Source organism: Canis lupus, chromosome 16 (assembly GCF_003254725.2).
Source record: "Canis lupus dingo isolate Sandy chromosome 16, ASM325472v2, whole genome shotgun sequence".
Classification (NCBI taxonomy): Eukaryota; Metazoa; Chordata; class Mammalia; order Carnivora; family Canidae; genus Canis; species Canis lupus.
Window position 1 is genome coordinate 7486207 of NC_064258.1, and position 21079 is coordinate 7507285.

Here is a 21079-nt window from a genome sequence, read left to right on the forward strand (position 1 = left end):
CGCTGCTGAGGAGCCAGAAAGCTAGGCTCAGAGCCCTGCTCCGACGCAACCTTGGTGCTGAGGCCTCTGAAACACCAGTGGGAAAAACAGAAGCAAGAAAGTCTGTCCATTCAAATCAGTTTAGAAGAGGTGGAAACTCATTTTCACCTTTAGGGTAGACTGTTTGCAAAAGTAAAGCTAAGGCCACGGAAAATGAGCCATTTGTTTGAGAGTCTATGGCTCCAAGGAAGGACATGCTGGCCTTATAGTTCCCTCAGGAGGGAGAATTGTAAAAAAAAAAAAAAAAAAAAAAAAAAAAAAAAAATATATATATATATATATATATATATATATATATATATATATATATATGTCTGAAGAAGCCAAAGGGAAGCTGTAGCACATTATTTATTGAAGACTGAATTCAGACGGAGTCATTCCAGACTCCGAAACATACAGGTATTGGATTAGAGTATATTTGATGAGCCGCCCCGCCACCCCCCACCCCCTACCCCCTGGGACCCATTGGGAGGTGGAGGTCTGGTTCCCCAAGCAAGAAAGGGACACTTCTCCGAGGCTTTCTGGGAAGCTGGGTGGCTCCAGGACAGGAAGCGGAGACTGGAAGAGGGCTGGGGCTGCCAGCCACTTTCTGGGCCTCAGTCTGTTGGGCCTGGGCTGTGAAGGCTAGAGGCCAGCCTGAGGGAGGTGCAGGCTGGTGGAGGGGACCGTTGGCCCTGGTCCCCAGGACGTGCCCTCGCGAGGCAGCAGGGCAGCAGTCAGCGTTCTCCCACCAGGGCCCGGGGCCTTGCGGACGCAGGGAGGAGTCCTCTCCAGCTCACTGAGGAAACCAGAGGACTAGGCAGGGTCTCGGGTCTCTGGGGTCCCTGCCCACTCCAGCCCCATGTCCCCCCTCATCCTCCTCTAGCTCCGTCTCTCATCACAACCGGAAGTGTTGCTTCAGCCCCACAGAGGGAAGTTTGCAGTGACTTCGAGAAAAGCAGACTACGTTCAGCAGCAGCATACGTTCGCCAGCTCCGGGGACACATCCACCAGCAGCAGTGACAGCAGGTGCAATGTGGTGGCCCATTGCAGCACAGAGCTTCAGGTGCTCCTGACTCCTCTTTTTTTTTAATTGTATCTATATATATTTTTAAAGATTTTATTTATTCATGAAAGACATACAGAGAGAGAGAGAGGCAGAGACACAGGCAGAGGGAGAAGCAGGCACCATGCAGGGAGCCTGATGCGGGACTCGATCCCAGGATCGCAGGATCACAACCTGAGCCAAAGGCAGACACTCAACCGCCGGGCCACCCAGGCACCCCGCTCCTGACCCCTCTAACAGCTCAGGGTGCTCAGCAAGGCCAGGAGGCCTGACGAAGACCTTCTCTTGACCTCCTCCTTCCACCCTGAGAGAGTGCACAGCAGCAGACCCCCGTCCTTGAAGTGACTCTAGTGCTAAGTACATAATTTACTGACACTAGTTCGTATTTGGCCGCCACGTTTCTCATGTGCAAGTGCTTACACAGCTGTATCTGCTAAGTAGCACTGACAGCAGAACGGAATTCCAAGGAAAGATTGTGGGCTGAGCAAGATAAAGCCTGGAGACCGTTTTAACGTCTCGTTAATCCTTTTCTTCTTATTTTGCTTTTTCTCGTGGAAGTGTTCAAACACACCAAAAGTAGAGAAAATACAGTATAATGAGTCTCCATGTATCAGCGATGTAGCTTCAAAAATTATGGGCAGCTGTACAATCTTGTTTCATTTAGATCTGCAATTTCGCTGGGGGCGGTTGGGTACTGGAGGTTTTTTAAAGCAAATCACTGGTAACACATCCTTTCATTCATGAAGACTTCAGCGCCATTAGTGAAACTCCTCAGATTAATCTATTCTCTTCAGATCTGCTAAACATCTACCTGATGAATACATGAGATTCTGACAAATTGCTTCTCTTGCCACGGTGTCACATTTGCTAAAATTACAGGATGTCTGTCAAAAATAGCTGTTACAGGGCAGCCCCGATGGCTCAGCAGTTTAGCGCCGCCTTCAGCCCAGGGGTGATCCTGGAGACCCAGGATCGAGTCCTGCGTCGGGCTCCCTGCATGGAGCCTGCTTCTCCCTCGGCCTGTGTCTCTGCCTCTCTCCCTCTCTCTGTGTCTCACGAATAAATGAACAAAATCTTAAAAAAAAAAAATAGCTGTTATAATAGAGACACACTGCCTGTCCCCTCACAAAACACACTGTTCTTCTTAGAATAAGAACAGATTGCTAACCTGACATCCCACTAATTCAGAGACCATTGATGTACTGCCCATATTTTAAGGAGCAGTTATTTTGAAACAATGGTCTAGACTCCTTAGTCCACTGATCTGTTTTCTGTTACCCACATTTATGTGGGTAACAGAATTTATTTATGTGGGTAACAGAATTTATGTGGCGCTTGGCCATTCCCAGATTCTCCAGAATTAGAGCAGATGGGTCGCCCGTGTGACCTGGTCCAATGCCATTCCACAGAGATGAGATCTCTGTGTCTCCCTGTTCCTCTCTCTCACGCACACACACACTCATTACTCTCACAGGAAGGAATTCATAGGAATGGCAAAGAGCTGGATCTGGCGTGCCTTGATCTTGACTGTCTCTCTGCTCCCAGGGCCGGGGCTCAAGAAGTCACTAGTTACTTGGTCAAACATTGCCAGCCATTGCTTTATGCTTCTGACCCAATTACAAGATCCCCACACTGAAGGTTTATCTTCCTCAAACAAAAAGAAGCAAACGCTTAATGATTTTGGGGAAGTGTGATAAGGAAGAAAGTAAAGGGTAACCACCAGAAGCTCCAAAGAGAGAAACTGTCAAAAGTGACTGTCCCCAGGGAGGGAGAGGGCCTGGGGGAGGGTCTGGGGAGAAGGAGATTGCTGCTCACTGTATGTCCTGTGTGTAATGTGATTGTTTCATCTTTGCCATGGAGATCTAATTAAAATGTCAAAATAATTTCCAAGAATTTAAATGAAAATTATAAATAAATGCATTTAAAAAAAAAAGATTTTATTTATTTATTCAAGAGAGACACAGGCACCCTGCAGGGGACTCGATGTGGGACTCGATCCCAGGACCCTGGGATCACACCCTGAGCCTAATGCAGACGCTTAACTGCTGAGCCACCCAGGCATCCCAATAAATGTATATTTTTTTACTGGTCCATAAAGTGCTTGAATGCCTCCACTCACTGCTCTGCATCTGCCGACCTCTAAGCTCACGAGGGTCTCCCTGGGCTCAGTCTCCCCAGCTTCTCCCTGGGGGCATTCACTTCCTGCAGTAGCACGCAGCCCACAGTTGTAAACCCTCTGTAACCGGGTGCGCCCTGGAGGGACATCTGCATGGTGTCCAGACCCCACTCCTGAACTTCAGGTCTGCAGCTCCCTGACCCAGCCTCCCCCTGGATGTGCAACAGGCATCTCGGTCTTAACGTGGCTGAACCCAAGCTCCCAACCTCTCCTACCAAACCTGCTCCTCCCGCAGTTTCCTCATTTCTCTATAAACAGAAACATGCCAAACATCTGTAAGTCATCACTGACTGCTCTCTCTGTGACCCTGCATCCAGTCTAGGAGAAACCCTTTCAGTTCCCCTGACCTCCTCCTAACGGCATCTCCTGCTTCCCTGAGCTGGCCTCCGGGCAGTCTGTTCTGCACACAGTAGGCATGGGGTCCTTCTGAAAGCACCCCCCCATCCTCCAGGGCTTCCCATTTCCCTCCAAATATGGAGCCAGCCCCTGTTCTGAGACCCATGAGCCAGAAGACCCACCCCACAACCTAGCTGGTTCCAGGCTCCTCACTGTTCCTCCAGATGCCAAAATCTTTCCATACCTGCCTCGCCCTAGTCCCTCACTTCCTCCGGGCATCTGCTCAAAGCCATTTATCAGAGAGGCTTCCTGGACAACCCCTAGAGTGCCCATCACTATTTCTCTGACTTCTTATCCCTTTCAAGTCTCTTCACAGAACTTATCATTGCATCACGTTTAGTGGGTGCATTTTGTTTTTATTTTTTTAATGTTTCATTTTAAACACTGTGTCTCCCCATCCCACCCCCCAGTAGAATCTAAATTCCATGGGACATCTGGGTGACTCAGTGATTGAGCATCAGCCTTCAGCTCCCAGGGTCCTAGGATCGAGTCCCACATCAGGCACTCTGCATGGAGCCTGCTTCTCCCTCTGCCTGTGTCTCTGCCTCTCTCTCTCTCTCTCTCTGTGTGTGTGTGTGTCTCTCTCATGAATAAATAAATAAAATCTTTAAAAATAAAAAAAAGAATCCAAATTCTATGAGGACAGGATTTTAACTCTTGTTTGGGGCTCTATTTCCATGACCTGGAACAGGGAACAGGGTGTGGTGCACAATAGGTGCTGGGAGTCAAGGTGTTTGCTTGCACAATGAATACAATGAATATCTTTCATGAGGTTTCAAATTTTAAGTTTTCAACTCCAGCACAAATTCCAGAGGAATGTGTTTATTTCATTTTATTTTTTATTTTTAAAAACATTGATTGATTGATTTGAGAGAGAGCCAGAGAAGAGGCAGAGGGAGAGAGAGAGAATCCCAAACAGGGGCCCGATGTGGGGCTCAATCTCATGACCCTGAGATCACAACCTGAGCCGAAACCAAGGGTCGGGCACTCAACCAACTGAGCCACTCAAGCGCCCTGATTTTAGATAACTCAGTAATTTTAACTATTCATTCTGTTAACCCCTAAGCATTTCTGCCTCAACCTGAGCTCAGCCTCTGTGGTGTATGATTTAACGTGTTTTCAGCTTGGGCCAAGCCAACAAATTCCTGTAGCACAGACAATCTGGGAGGAGTGAAAGGAAATAGAACAGGTGGGGCTGCAGTTATAGCTATTATGGTCTAATGCATACAGTAGACGCGAGGAAGGCAGGAATCTGAAACAGATCAGATTTCCCAGGATGTCTCTGGATGCTCAGAGCTTTGGGTCCTCAGGATATGTGGGACTTAAGTTCACAGGAGAGATAAGCATATAGAGATTCTCCTTACACCATTAGGAAGACTATTTTTTTATCCCTTTATGCACATTCTTAATTTCATCCTGTTACACTTCAGTTTGTCCCACAGTCTGGACTCCTGTCTGGACCACTCAATATTGACTCCGGTCAACTAACTATGCAGCTTGATCATGGAGGCAGTGTAACCTATTCCTTAGCTGGATGGAAGACTAATCCTCAAAGAGAGAATTAAATGGCTTAGTCACATACAGATACTGGTTTTTCCCTAGTAAATATGTAAAACTCGTGCAGTTTGAGTGAAAAAGCTCACAGGTTTTTTTTTTTTAAACTGGACAGAATCATTTTAAATAATTTTCACATGGAGAAATAATTGTCAAAGAAATAGCTGAAGAATTTTTTTAAAGAGTGAAAAGAGAAGACTACCTCTGCTAGAAATAAAAACTTACAAAACTTTGAGGAATAGACATATCAATGGTGAAGAATACATAAATTAGTAAATACCAATAATTCAATATTATCATTTAAAGGGGAATTATAAATCATAGGAATTGAAAGAATTACTCAATAGTGGTATAGCAATTATTGGTTAACTATTCAATAAAAATTTTAGAGTCTCACTTCATAACACATTATCAATATAGACACTGATTAGATTAAGAAATTAAATGTGCAAAACCAATGTATAAATACCTTAAAGAATAAAAGTGAATGTTGATCCAATTTCGGGGTGTGGAACCAACTTCCTGATGTCAAGCCAACATTAGAAATCACGAAAAGAATTGGTAAGTTTGACGACATAAGGTTTAGAACTTCTAAATTTCACAAAGCAATTAAGCAGCATTGAAACCACACAATAAACTGGAAATAAGATTAGTAAAAATTATGTTAGAGAAAATACAAATATTCTCATTATATAAAGAACTCATGTAAATTGATAACAAGAACATGAAGACCCTTGAAGTTAAGCAAGCAAAAGGCATCACAAGCGGTGCCCTGCAGAGCAGCCACAAATCACCAACATAAATTTTGAAACCAGGTTAGAGTCAGTCACAAAACGTTAACTTAGAAACAAAATGCCACATCACATGGCACCTGATGTGATGAGCACTGGGCATTATATGCAACTGATAAATTATTAAACACTACACCTGAAACTAAGTACGTATTACTTTATGTTGGCTAATTGAACTTAAATAAAAAACAAACAAAAACAACAAAATGTCATGTTCATCTGACAGATTGGCAAAAAAAGTTTTAAACAGCAATTAAATCTAAATTTAAACAGCAATTAAATCTAAATTAAATTAAATCTTACTATTAATTATTATCTATATATAATATAATATAATATAAAAAATATATATAATATATATATTATTAATATTAATCTAAACTAAATTAAATCTAATTAGGACAAGAGCGAAATGAAATTGACACCCTTATCCACCACTGACTCAACACTTTGGCAAGATTATCAAAAACCTTTAAAAACACACTTAAGGGCAGCCCAGGGATCCCTGGGTGGCTCAGCGGTTTGGCGCCTGCCTTTGGCCCAGGGCACGATCCTGGAGTCCCGGGATTTAGTCCCGCGTCAGGCTCCTGGCATGGAGCCTGCTTCTCCCTCTGCCTGTGTCTCTGCCTCTCTCTCTCTCTCTGTGACTATCATAAACAAATAAAAAATTAAAAAAAAAAAATAAAGGGCAGCCCAGGTGGCTCAGTGGTTTAGTGCCGCCTTTGGCCCAGGTTGTGATCCTGGAGACCTGGGATCGAGTCCCGTGTCGGGTTCCCTGCATGGAGCCTGCTTCTCCCTCTGCCTGTGGCTCTGCCTCTCGCTCGCTCGCTCTGTGTCTCTCATGAATAAATAAATAAAATCTTTAAAAAAGTAAAAAATAAAAACACACTTAAACAAAAACACCAATACATTTTGACCCAGTATTGCCCCTTTGGCACTGTGGCATAAACCAACAACCCAAATAGCTGATTGTTCCTGCTGGTCACCCCTCCTTCTAGATTTCATTCCTTGCCTGATAGCTGCCCTCCTTGATGGGCTCTAGGCCTGATGAGAAGGGATGTCTGTCTTCTTCCTGGCTGCCCCAGCACTGTGTGCAGGGCATGACATATAATTGGTACTATTAATTCAGGGTGAAATTTTGCCAACACTTTATTTTTTTTTAAATTTTTATTTATTTATGATAGTCACACAGGGAGAGAGAGAGAGAGGCAGAGACACAGGCAGAGGGAGAAGCAGGCTCCATGCACCGGGAGCCCGACGTGGGATTCGATCCTGGGTCTCCAGGATCACACCCTGGGCCAAAGGCAGGCGCCAAACCGCTGCGCCACCCAGGGATCCCTTGCCAACACTTTAGGCCCAGCAAAAAGAGGAAGGGCTTGATTGTCCAACAAGGAGAGAATGGTTAGGTAAATTTTCGAACATACATACAACAGGAACCATTAAAATGATGCAAATAAAAACTTCCTGATAGGATGGGAAAATGTTCATGGTCTGATGCTAAGAAAAAAAATAATAAAATTGATATATGGTATATTTCAACATAAACAGAGAAAACAATTATATCATTTAAGATATAGCATTATTTTTCCATGCCACCAAGAATTTTAAAATACCCCCAAGATGAGGAGTCCAGCATAACCCATATGCAGCTGCGGCAAATGTATCTCCCACAGGAAAGAGCCAGGCAGGGCAACTTGCTCATCTCCACTTTGTCATCGGCTAGAGGGAAGAAAAGCATCGCCCCCAAGAATTTGAACTATAAGCCAGTCTTTGCGATAGTCTGCATTTTGAATTCCCACTACCAAAGAACCTCAAGCAGAGAATTTCACTCAAAGTAATGTCAGGTTGGTGGTGCCTCCAGATGGCTGACAAAAGCAAACACAAATCTCCTCTGTGAGAACTCGACCTCAGCAGGGCTGGCAGCAATTATGAGTCACGGTAGCAATGTTACCCAGTGAAAAGCTGCACCCCAGAATTGGTAAAGCAGGATAAGCAAAATCTTAACAGTGGCCAACTCAATGGTGAGATTATAGATCAAAATTACTTTTATATAATGTCTTTTATATACATGTTTATATATTATAAATATATTTATATAATGTAGATATGCTTTATATAATGTACTTTATATAATGTAGATATATTCACTATTTGGGAAGATAATTTTATTTTAAAACTTAGAAAAAAATAAATAAAAGATAGATGGGGTTCTAGGGAACTCATTTTGAAATATAACATCTTAGGGACTTTTTTTTTTTTAAGATTTTAATTATTTATTCATGAGAGACACAGAGAGAGAGAGAGAGAGAGAGAGAGGCAGACACACGGGCAGAGGGAGAAGCAGGCTCCATGCAGGGAGCCCGATATGGGACTCGATCCCGGGACTCCAGGATCACACCCTGGGCAGAAGGCAGGTGCTAAACCGCTGAGCCACCCAGGGATCCCCATCTTAGGGTCTTTGAATGTGACTGCTCTGCACTTCCTCTTGCCCTTCACACTCCTTTCCCAGGAGAGCTGTTCTAATAGCTAATTTTAGTTTCTATCATTTTATGAAATTCAGTAGATAGAAGATAAATCTGATAGTCAGGTATAGAGCCAGTTTCAGGCCGTGAATGTGTGTTAAGAGGCCTGTCATCACCATCATTAACCTTTTTGAGCACCTGTTATGTGCAAGATACTAGGTTAAGCCTGCAGAAGGAGCCGGTGGTACAGACGTGAGTCTCTATTCACCTGCCTAGTTGACGAATGTCCGTGTTGCACCTGTTACGCAAGGCTCCAGGAATCTGAAGATAGACATAGAGGCTGGTGAGCTAGAACATATACATAAATGGAGACTGGGAAAGGCTCTGGGTTTAAAGTTTGGACATTTTGGTCTTCTGTTTATCTAGCAGATTACAGATAGGGTGAATATATATAGGATGGAGACTATGAGTTTATTTCTCGGTACATACACAACTTGATAGTATTATACTGGGGGTTCAGGGTGGGGTTCACACAAAAGATCAGGGAAAAAGCGGTCCCTCAGCGGAGAAAGAGAAAAGTCAGAACTGAAGCTGATGGCTTTCAAAATCGACTAAGGATTGTCTATGAACCCCCACTTTTATATTTAGAAATACTATTTTGAATGCCTCAACCCTTGAGTGCACCCGGAGACTAATCGGAGGAGGTGGGAATAATAGGAATAGCCGTTAAAATCGTAAGAAAGCACGATTCAAGAAGAGAAACTTGTTCAGACACCAAATTTATCTCAGCAGTCTGCTCTCAGAAGGACCCAGTGGATTTATGATTTATGCAGCAGGTGTCGCCCAGGGGGTGTTGATAAAGATCCATACCCCATGTGCCCGAGACACAGTGGTGATACAGTTTAACCCCATCTTCCCAAGGGAGATGGTCCGGGACTGCCCAGGACTGCAGGTTTCAGGCCAAAATCCATGACAAAACAATAATCTGTTTATGCCGCATTTTGCCTAAAGGAGGGGGATTCCTTCCGTTATTTATATGTTTAGCGCGACCTCCCGGCTCCTCACCCCAAGGGCAAGCAAGAGGCCATCCCCCAGGCTCTGTGGGGGCTTGGTCACCTAAACGGATGGGGGCCCCGGGCAGGGTCCGGGCGGGGCCACTGTGCAGCGGGTTCAAGGGCGCAGCCGGAGACACGGCGCCCCGAGGCCCGACGCCAGGGCCCGCAGCTGCGGGGGGCCGGGCCCAGCGCGGAGCGCAGCGGGGCAGCGGGGCCGCCTCTGCGGCTGCCTTCCCGGCCCAGCGCCAGCCCCGGCCGCGCTTCCAGGATGATGGAACACATTTCTGCCCCGGTCCCCGCGCCCAGGGGGTTGCAAAAAATAATGACGGCGCTTGCCAATTCGGGCGGCCCAGCTCCCCGACGGGCCCTGGCGGGCGGACGGAGCCGGGGGCGGGGGCGGGGGCGGGGGCGGGGGCTCACACCTGCGCGCGCCCATGCACCGGGGCACGCGGCCCGGCGAGGCCCCGGGGGCGCGGGCGGCGGGCGGCGGGCGGGGCGGCGGGGCAGGTGCGGCCTGGGCCGGGCGCGGCGAGGGGAGTGCCCGCAGCCCGCCCCTGCGCCCGCCCCCCGCCGCCCGCGGCTCCTCCTCGCCTCGCCATGGTGGAGCGGGGAGCCGCGGCGCCGCTGCTGCGCTGGGCCGAGGGCCCCGCCGTCTCCCCGCCGCGGGCCCCGGAGCTGCAGGCCGGAGGCCGGGGCTGCGGCGCGGGCGGGGGCGGCCGCGGGGCCGCGGGGCCGCGGGGGAGGCGGGGGCCCGGGGAGCCGGGCGCCTCCGAGGTGCTGCTGCAGCCCGGGCGCCTGGAGCCGGGCGACGTGGAGGAGGACCAGGTGGTGGCCGTGTTCGTGGTCACCTTCGATCCCCGCTCGGGTGAGGGCCGCTCCGGGAGGGGGCGGGGGGAGGGCGCGCGCGGGAGAGGGTCGCCCCCGGGGCTTGGGGGGCGGCGGGGAGGGGCTCGCTGCGCGCGCACCTGCACCCCCAGCCCCGCCGCGGGGCCCCCGCGAGGACGCGGGGCTTTGTTCCCGGCGCCGCCCCCCCCCCCGCCCCCCCGCCCCCCCGCGCCCGGGTCCCCGCGGAGCCGCAGCCCGCGCGCCCTCCCGCAGCCTCGTTCGCACTTGGCCGGCGCCGGGGAATCCTGTTTGCAGCCCCGGGCGCGCGGGCTTTTGTTTTGTGGCTTGGCTGAGCGGCCCCCCACCCCCCCGGAGAGGAGGGACGCCCCCCAGGTGAACGCTGCAAGGGACGGCACCGAGCTCCGGGGTCCCGGGGCCCCGCCCCGCCCCAACCCGCGCGGTAACTTTGCGCGCGGCCAAGTTCGCTCCGACTCCGCCTCCGCCTCCGCCAGCGCCGTCCGGGGGGTCGTGCGGGGAGCCGCGGGGGGAGATGGAGCTCGAGACTGGTGGAGGAGCGGCGGCCGCAGGGAGACTCCTGATGGTGGCTTGGGAGGATTAAAGGGTCCCCGAAAATAGTCTTCAGCTTAGCCGCCCAGGGAGGAAGGGTCCGAGCGAGCGGCCAGAACTTCACGGCGGTTCAAAAGTGGGCGCCTGTGCGCTCGGGGCGGGCCTCGGGTGCTCGGGTGCTCGGGTGCTCGGGTGCTCGGGTGCTCGCTAGCGGCCTCCAGCCAGAGCGGGCTGCCTGGGCTGCCCTGGCAGTGAAGGCGCAGGCCTGGTCCTCCCGGGTCGGGGCTCCTAGGAAGCCCAGGTGTTTCCCTCTGAGCCGGACACCCCAGCCGAGCCCCGGAGTGTGGAGTGCCTGCCCGTCGGTGAAGGGAGAGACCCGCTTCCTCCTGGTCCTCCCTGGATGGGTTCTGGTGGACCCCAAGGGTTGCCACGCGGTGGGAGGAGAAAGGGTTGGACTCTCCAAGTGGCGGGCGGTCCAAGTGTCCAGGCCGGGTGACCTGGCCAGGGATGATAAAGCAGCGAGACGCGGAAGGAAACCAGTGCCAACAGGTGGAGGGACTCGGCCCTTCTGACTCCTGTGTGTCCCTCGGCCTTCAAACTTTTTCTTTGGCTGTGTGTCCAACCCAGTGTTGGAAGGTAATTTTACATCACAGTGCTCTCGCGTGTGTCACTGGCAGAAGTGTCACGAGCTAGTACTAACCCCGTCCACACGTGGTGTATACTGGTATTTTCTCTTTCTCTAACACGTTGGTTGACTCGCGCGGTTGGGACTCCCAGATGGAGTCTGTGGATCCAATTGGATACCGCTCTTTGGGCCAAACTGGTCAATCCTTATCGCTAGACAAAAGCAGAAACTTTGTAACTTAGGCCCTATACCCCATCACCTACAGGTAAAGAGATGCTGGCATGAGCCATTCTGGGAAAGGCTGAAGGACAGAAGAAACAGCAAGGGGACGTTAACAGGGTCTGGTTCTGCAGGGCTAGCTCGGACAGTAGAGGGTAGGGAGAGGGAGGGGGAAAGGAGATCCTACAGAACCCCAGATGGAGTTGATAAACCTGGAGAGCACGGCAGGCCTGGGATCCTTCTTCGCGTCAGTCCCAGCTGCGACCATCATTTGGCCAGGTGTGTGTGTGTGTGTGTGTGTGTGTGTAGACAGAACAGTTTTCAAATTAAGGTTAGTGTGGACAGAAGGGATTGTAAGTGATACCCAGACACCGGGCAGGTCTTTACTCTCAATGGTGTTTCATGTAATCGTGGTCCTCACTAACTGGAGCGTCGTTTCCACCCAGTTTTCTCCGTGAGCAAAACAGACCAAGGCTGAGTGAGTGATTTGGAAATACTAAGTAGCCAATGACACTTGACTCTAAGTCCCGTCTTTCTAGTGTACTGCGTTGCCTGAAACTCTGTCCCCCAACTTTTTATCATTACTGTACCCAGGGAGTGGAGAGGACCGGGAGGAGAATGTGTTTCACTTTGGTTGGTGGTTTTGGTTATAGGCGTTTGTTTTTTTTTTTTAAAACTGTTCCCTGCCCATTAACTTACCTCTCTCTTGTCATCTATCACAGTCCAAGATGGCACTTTGTGTCATGTTAAAAAGAAAAAACCTCTGATAGTACCTCTAGAAAGTGATAATGCTATGGTCCATCTCCTAACGTGGAAGTTGGAATGAATGCTCCTGAGATTTTGGATCTTCCAAGGGTAGCAGAGCTCCTGTGGTGTCCCCTTGTGTGACAGGCGAGGAAGTCATCGTCTGGCGACGTGAGAGGCCGGTCCTCAGTTGCCCGGTGAGCTGGAGACCTCTGGGGACTGGGCCAGGTCTCCTGGTTTGAGTTCAGTATCCTCCTGACTCTGCTGTGGAGGCAGATCACGTGTAACTATTTAATCCAGCTTTGCCAAGAGGGGCCGGGTAGCTCAGCTGGTTAGAGCCTAGTGCCCGTGACCTTGTCCACCAAGACTTTGGCCCTTCCTTAGTCTCGGATACCACAAACAGTAGAGCGCAGACTGGCTTCTTTACAAAAATCAGAACATATCACAGATCTTCTCAGGTGGCAGATAGTCTAGACTTTTCTTTCTCTTGTTTACCTCTTTCTTCCTCTCCACTTTCCTGTTTCTTCCACCTGCATCATTTCCTCCCCTTCTTCCTCCTCCCCAGACCTACCGAGTCATTTACTGCCAGGCCCACAGCCGTTTCATTCAGCTTCCCACCCCATCTGAGGAACTGTGGGCACCTGTGCACACAGGAGGGCGAGAGAGATGTAGGAAAAGAGGGTCCCCAGCTGCGGTGCATCAGTGGGGCATGAGGAGTCTGTGTGGAGAGAGGGGATGTAAGAGAGGGTAGGGGCAGCCCGGGTGGCCCAGCCCGCCTTCAGCCCAGGGCATGATCCTGGAGACCGGGGATTGAGTCCCACGTCAGGCTCCCTGCATGGAGCCTGTTTCTCCCCTGCCTGTGTCTCTGGGTCTCTCACAAATAAATAAAATCTTAAAAAAAAAAAAAAAAGGTAGAAGGGAGGAGTGGGTCCTTGTCAGGGTGTGTGTGGGCAGGTGTGCGCACAGGTAGACGCACCTCTGGCAGGAGAAGGCTCAGCGATTTGCAGACTGGTGTCTGGCAGGGAACGAGTCCTTTTCTGCTTCTGGAGACAAGTTTTCGGTTGGGCATCTATAGGAAGAATCGGAGAAGAGGGGAGAGGTGTGAAGAATGGGATTTGCTTTGGATTCACGGCCTGAAGAATATGCTGGTCAGATCCACAAATGACGTGCGGACTAGGGACTTGGGGTTCAAGTGGAGCAGAGGCTCTGTCCTCGTGCAGTGTCTCCCTGGAGCAGGGAGCCCCTAGAGTGGCGGTGCTGGCCATCTGGGCTACAAAGCTGCTATTGAAACCAGGCCCAGATGCTAACTCCGAAGGCCAGGTGGGAGAGGTTGGCAGCCAGAATCTTGTTTTTTCATTGTGTTTAGCCCATGAGTCAAGCCCCGATTTTTTTTTTTTTAAATTTTTATTTATTTATGATAGTCACACAGAGAGAGAGAGAGAGAGGCAGAGACACAGGCAGAGGGAGAAGCAGGCTCCATGCACCGGGAGCCCGATGTGGGATTCGATCCCGGGTCTCCAGGATCGCGCCCTGGGCCAAAGGCAGGCGCCAAACCGCTGTGCCACCCAGGGTTCCCAAGCCCCGATTTTTAATTTTTAATTTTGTTGAATTTTTAGTAAAATTTTCCTACTTTTTTCTGCCTGCTTGTGTGTGGGCCTGTGGCAGAGGAGGCTTTGGACCCGGTGTCTGACGCCAGTGAATCACTGGACTGTTTCTTTTATAAGAGATTCACTTTAAAATGCTGTGTCCACCCCCTCACCGAGTTATTTCGTGGGGACTTGGGGGGAATTCCTATCCATTGTGTGTTTGCCCTGGAGGGTTGAGGGGAGGAGGGCTGAGGTTTTTTTTTTTTTTTTTTAAGATTTTGTTTATTTATTTATTAATGAGACACACAGAGAGAGGCAGAGACCTAGGCGGAGGGAGAAGCAGGCTCCCTGCAGGGAGCCCGATGCGGGACTCGATCCCAGGACCCCATGATCATGACCTGAGCTGAAGGCAGACGCTCAACCACTGAGCCACCCAGGCGTCCCAGAGCTGAGGTTTTGAAAGATAAGCTCTTTTCCTATCGTTCTTCCTATTGTTCTTGATGAGATGAATTACTGCCTCTTCCTCCCTCAACTAGCCACGGCCCAAATTGCCCCTGAACACCTGTTTCATTTCCTCTACATGCTCCTCAGTTTGTATCAGGTGAGTGTGTTTGAGATCACACTAACCTTAACCTCCGTGCAGTCTCCATAAAGTCCACACGACACCAGCATTTTCTTTTACGCGGTGGAGACGAGGCGGGCACAGCGGGATTCGGGCTGGGGGGAATGAGAATGGAAGATCTGGAACATCATTTTGAGATGCAAAGAGCAGTCCTAAGAATGGGCAGCTCCAAGGGCAAAGAGAGGGTGGCCTGTCGGTCAGCCAGGAGGTCCTCAGAATGATGGCCTGGGGGCCACATCCTCCCTCGGAAGGTCCCTTGGAAGGTCCCTCAGAGGGCGGGGAAGCACGAGTGCGGTTAATTTCATTAATCCCACGTGGGCAGAGTCTTCCCTGGGTGCTGGGGATTCACCTGCTTGCGGCTTCCAGGGAGAAGCCAGTTTGGGGCCACCTGCTGTGGGTTCCCTTCCTTCACCTCACTCAGCGAGTGAGGCAGAGGTGGGAGGCACCCCCACGGTTACGGGGTGGTTACGGGGTGCCCGCTGTGGGGGAGCTGGCCTCTGATCCTTCATCCCCCTCTCATCACTGTACCGGTGAGCACAGCGGATACGCTGCAGTCACCTGCACCGGCCCAGGGGCGAGCCAGGTCCCGGGGCCTGCCCTCCCTCTGCACACGGCTGCCCAGGGTGACATGACACAGGGCCCGGGAAATGGAAGGGTTCCTCCTCCTAGAATTAATGCGCTGGAATTCAGTCTTGGACTGGCCTGGGGCGGACTTGAGATCCCCAGGATGCATTGCTTCCTGCCTCAGGTGTCTTTATACCGATGCTTCCTTTGCTGTGCACATGCTCTCATCCCAGGTGGTTTATTTTTATTTTTTTTTTAAAGATTTTATTTATTTATTCATGAGACACAGAGAGAGAGAGAGAGGCAGAGACACAGGCAGAGGGAGGAGCAGACTCCATGCAGGGAGCCCGACGCGGGACTCGATCCCAGGTCTCCAGGGTCACGGCCTAGGCCGAAGGCAGATGCTCAACTGCTGAGCCACCCGGGCTGCCCTCATCCCCGGTGGTTTAAAAACTGTTCCAGAACCATTTACAACCAAGAGTCAGTAGAGGCTGTTTCCTTCTCTGGTGTTCGGAGTCTGAACCAAATAATCTTTTGAGGTTTCTCCCTCCTGTGGCATCTGGTGGCTCTCTAAGCAGATGAGGGAATGTGGTGCTGGGACTACAAGTGTTCCCGGATTCTTGCCTTCCTTCTGGAGACAGGATTCCTTCTTACTTCCCGACTGGAATTAGCAGATGTATATGCTGCTAGAAAGAAGCTGATGCCTGGTAAGAAAAAAAGAAAAAAAAAAAAAAAAGAATCAAGGAATCTGTTGGGGGAGAGCAAAGGGGTGCAAAGTTCCACTCTTGAGGTCAGAAGGAGCTGTAACAGGATTGTCCTGATGCGAAGCCCTCGAAGAGATTTTTTTTTTTATTTAAATTCAACTTAATTAACATAGTATGTTATTAGTTTCAGAGGTAGAATTTAGTGATTCATCAGTGGCATGTGACACCCGCTGCTGATTCCATCACGTGCCCTCCTTCCTGCCCGTCACCCTGTCACCCCAGCTCCCCCACCCCCTCCAGCAACCCCCAGCTTGTTTCCCAGAGTTAGGAGCCTCTCACGGTTTGCCTCCCTCCCTGTTTTCATCTTCTTTTTCCTTCCCTTCCCCTGTGTTCAAGAGGAAATTCTTGATTGGGAACCACCCAACGGGAATGGGGAGGAGGAGGAGGAAGGAAAGTCACGTATTTCCCCTTAGAGATTATTTTGGTTGGGATCCTTGTTCTGTCTACTTGGACTATTTCGAGATGAACTTTCTAAGAGGCAGCAGCGGTTAGCACTGGTGTCTGTTCTCCCGGAGAAGTGCTGGTTGCCGAGGCCACCTCACGGGGAAGCAGCAAAGGAGGCAGAGGCGGTCCTGGTTGTCGTTCACAGGATGGAGGGTGACTCACCTGGGGCCGGAGCTCCCCAAACACCAGCCCTGGGAGGCTCTGGCATGTACGCAGCTGCCAGGCTGACCTTCAGAACGGCAGGTGGCAGGTGCACACCATCTGTCCATCCACAGCCAGGCTCGGCCTTGCCCTCTGGCTTCCCCTGGGTGGCTGAGCCACCGGCCCAGGGAGCTGGGAGCCCCCGTTCCTTTCAACAGGGACATGTTTGCCTTTGCAGGAGCCCAGCCCCTGGCACTTGCTGCCAAGTCATGTTCTGCCAATATTTATTGACCGGCTGGTTGGATGTCCCTAACGCAGATGGCCACCTGTGGCCCTTCCCTCTAAGTTGTCTTTGAAGCTGGAGGCAAGGTGGGGCCTTGAGGCGGGCCCACGGGTGGCGGAGGCCGGAGGCAGGAGAGAGAGAGGGGGAGAGGCCCTTGTCCGTCCAAAATCAAAGGGTCAAGAAAATGACCACGTACATGATAAAAATAAAAAATGTGATCATGAATCAAGCCCTGGAACAGATGAAGACAAAAGTGGATGAGTGAGTTGTGTAAACTCCTTTCCATTCTGTCTCAAATTTTAACTTTTAGAGACTTGCTGATGAATCTCCTTTATGTTTTTTTCCTCTTTTCATTGTTTCTGGGTTTTATGTTTGTCTTTTTTTAAAAAAAAAGATTTTATTGATTTATTCATGAGAGAGAAGCAGAAACACAGGCAGAGGGAGAAGCAGGCTCCACGCAGGGAGCCCGACTTGGGACTCGATCCTGAGTCTCCAGGATCAGGCCCTGGGCTGAAGGTGGCGCTGAGCCACCTGGGTTGCCCCCGCCGCTTTTTTTAATGTGGACTTAATTGAGTTGATCTTTTGATAATCTGCAACCTGGGTAATTTGTACTGCTAAAGTTTTAATAAACTTGAAATGAGAGAAACAAAAAACAAAAAAACAAAAAACCCTCTTTCTCTGGTTACCCCTCAGATGAGCCTTTTGTTGAATCCGTCGGGGCCCCAGCTTCCTGGCGCAGTTCCTACGGGGCAGTGAGGGTATTTGGGAGGCTAGAGGGCTTGCAGTGGGGAGACCGGGCCTGGGGTGGCTACATTCAGTGGGGGGTTTTTCTGGCATTTAATTACTCACCGCAATGATTTCATTTTTGCAGAATCGCTTTCCTCGAAGCCTCTACAAGTTTTATATGTAAACTGGTTTCTAATTTTTTTCATTTTTATTTTTTTTAAGATTTTATGTATTCATAGGAGACCCAGAGAGGCAGAGACACAGGCAGAGGGAGAAGCAGGCTCCTTGCGGGGAGCCCGATGTGGGATTCGATCCCGTGACCCCAGGATCACGACCTGAGCTGAAGGCTGATGCTCCACCACTGAGCAGCCCAGGCATTTCCAGTTTTTGTGAATAGTGTAATATTTCTGTTAAGCATGACCTTTAGCCAACGATGCCTCTTTATTACCCTATTTATTGCACACTGCCTCAATTACATTTTGCTTTTGCAGAGTCCTTTCTGCTTACCTTATGTTTTTCCACATCGCCTTTATTTACATTATGTTCCCCAATTTGTATGTTGACATTTTTTTAAGACCTCAGAAAAGTTAGAGGAATAGTATAGTGCAAACTTAGAGTCTGCCCCCATTTCTTGGACATTTTGCCATATTTGCTTTATCTTTAGCCGTATCCTTAACCTGCATTCCTAAAAATCACTGGGCTGTGAAAGACTTGGAGTAAAAAGTCACAAGGTGTATGGAGAAGATGGGGTCAGGGCATAGCACTCAGAAACTGTCAGTGACTTGTTTAAGCAAAGATGGGAACCGAATATACGAATGGTAGGATGATTATACATACGGTAATGAATTAAGAGAGACATAAATACTCAAAGTGTGGCATTTCACCTTAAGAAAGAGCTGACTTTGCATAGGAAGGTGGATGTCAGAAGTGTGGAGCTTGTGATTTATGGTGAAGTGGAAGGAGGGCTATGTGACATTGGATGGACAGTGGTGGCCCTAGAAGTGACAGGCACAGCTTTCTTTTAAAGATTTTATTTATTTATTCATGAGAGACACAGAGCGAGAGAGAGGCAGAGACACAGGCAAAGGGAGAAGCAGGCCCCATGCAGGGAGCCCGACGTGGGACTCCATCCTGGGCCTCCAGGATCACACCCCAGGCCAAAGGCAGCGCCAAACCGCTGGGCCAGCTTCTAACCCAGTGAACGAAGGTAACGCACGGGTGTTTGAGTTATAGCGGGGACTGCATTCTGTGCATTTCTGTGTGGCTCATTCCTGCTCGGGTGCAGTTTTCAGCATTCAAGTTGCTACCCTTGTGACCAAAATTGTCTATCAGCAAACAGGAAATCCCCTACGATCAGATTGTTCCTTAATCGTATCAAATGCTTTGGAACAAAATCAGCCCACATTCTAGCCGAACTGACTATCGACTGGTGTGCGGCTCTTTTTCTGCCGAACTATTGGACAATAAGTTCCAGACATCATATCATTACATTTCTGAATACCTCATTTTAAATCTAAGAATAAGGGGATCCCTCGGTGGCTCAGCGGTTTGGCGCCTGCCTTTGGTCCAGGGCGTGATCCTGGAGCCCTGGGATCGAGTCCCGCCCCACATGGGGCTCCCTGCATGGAGCCTGCTTGTCCCTCTGCCTGTGTCTCTGCCTCTCCCTCTCTCTCTCTCTCTCTATGTCTATCATAAAAAAAATAAATAAATAAAATAAAATTTAAGAATAAGGCCATTTTCCTACATAACCACCATATCATTATCAATCCTAGGGTAACTAACCAAGGTCAATTCATCCATTGGTTTATTTATTCTTAATTAATAAATTTAGCTTTTTTTTTTAGACCGGTTTCAGGTTTACAGAAAAACTGAGCAGAAAGCCCAGAGCGTTCCCATCTACCACCTTCCCACCCAGTTTCCCTGTAGTATTAACATCTAGCATTCACGTGGCTTATTTGTTACAACTGATGAACCGATACTGATAAATTGGCTGAAGCCCATGGTCTGCATCAGGGTTTACTCTCTGTGTTGTACCTTCTGTGGGTTTGAAAAATGCACAGTGTTATGTGTCCACAGTAATGGTATCCTACAGAAACAGTTTTACTGCCCCGAAAATTCACGGTGCTCTACTTGTTCATCCGTCCTTAGCCACTGATCTATTTGCTATCTAATTTGTTTTCCAGAGTGTCACAGAACTGGAATTACACAGAATGTAGCCTTTTCAGACGGGTTTCTTTCACTTAGCAGTATGTGTTTAAGTTTCCTTCATGTTTTTGTGGCTTGATAGCTCATTTCTGAGTAGGATTTTATTGTCTGGATGTTGCACAGTCTGTTTTTCCATTTACCTGTTGAAGGATACCTTGGTTGCTTCCAGTTTGGGACAATTACAAATAAAGCTGCTATAAACATTCATGTGCAGGCTTTTGTGTGGACGTGAGCTTTCGCTCATTGGATAAATATGAAGGAGCAGGAGTGCCTGATTGTGTGGTAAGAATATGTTTAGTTGAGATCCCTGGGTGGCTCAGTGGTTGAGCATCTGCCTTTGGCCTAGGGCGTGATCCTGGAGACCCGGGATTGAGTCCCACATCGGGCTCCCTGCGTGGAGCCTGCTTCTTCCTCTGCCTGTATCTCTGCCTCTCTCTCCCTCTCTCTGTGTCTCTCATGAATAAATAAATAAAATCTTACAAAACTAAACATATTCTTTTTTTTTTTTTTTTTTAAGAACCTGCCAAACTGTCCTCCAAAGTGGTGATACCATTTTGTATTCCCACCAGCAGTGAATGAGATTTCCCATGGCTACACATCCTTGTTAGCATTTGGTGTTTTCCGTGTTTTGGATTTTGACTATTCTCATAGGTGTGTAGTAGAATCTTGTTGTTTTGATTTGGAATTCCCTGATGATATGACATTTTGAGCATGTTTTTCAAATGCTCATTTGCCATCTGGATAGCTTCTTTGGTGTGATGACTGTTCCAATCTTTTGTCCATTTTTAATTTTTATTTATTTTTAAAGATTTTGTTACTCGTGAGACACAGAGTGAGGCAGAGACATAGAGGGAGAAGCATGCTCCTGTGGGGAGCCTAATGTGGGACTCAATCCTGGGACACCGGGATCACGACCTGAGGCTAAGGCAGACGCTCAACCACTGAGCCACCCAGGCATTGCTATGTTTATTTTTATATATATGTATTTCATATATATAAATATGTATATATGTATTCATGTATTTTTTTTGTTTTTCTTAAATATAATCTCTACCCCCAATATGGGATTTGAACTCACAACCCAGAGATCAGGAGTCACATGCTCTACCAACTGAACCAGCCAGGTGCCCCTATGTGTGTGTGTGTGTGTGTGTATATATATATGTGTATATATTAAGATTTGGTTTTTGTCCATTTTTTAAATTGGGTGTTTATATTAATGTTGTGTCTTAGAAGTTCTTTATAT

At 48.9% G+C, this 21079-nt stretch overlaps 1 protein-coding gene and 1 long non-coding RNA gene across 4 annotated transcripts in view; both read left to right on the forward strand.

Moving 5' to 3' along the window:
* The first annotated feature begins 333 nt into the window (after positions 1–333).
* LOC125752648 (uncharacterized) lies at positions 334–2967 on the forward strand. The gene is made up of 2 exons (XR_007402656.1): positions 334–438; positions 905–2967. It is a non-coding gene; the product is annotated as an uncharacterized LOC125752648 (long non-coding RNA).
* Positions 2968–10085: 7118 nt separating this feature from the next.
* Positions 10086–21079, forward strand: part of DENND11 (DENN domain containing 11) — a 46907-nt gene continuing 35913 nt past the window's right edge. For 2 of the 3 annotated variants that reach the window (XM_025433925.3, XM_025433926.3), the window contains exon 1: positions 10086–10383. In XM_025433925.3, the coding sequence (XP_025289710.1) occupies positions 10116–10383 (268 nt within the window). In that variant the 5' untranslated portion in view covers positions 10086–10115. Of the gene's footprint in view, positions 10384–16977; positions 17164–21079 lie in introns of those variants that run through there. The other variant, XM_035700114.2, reaches the window with a different exon arrangement.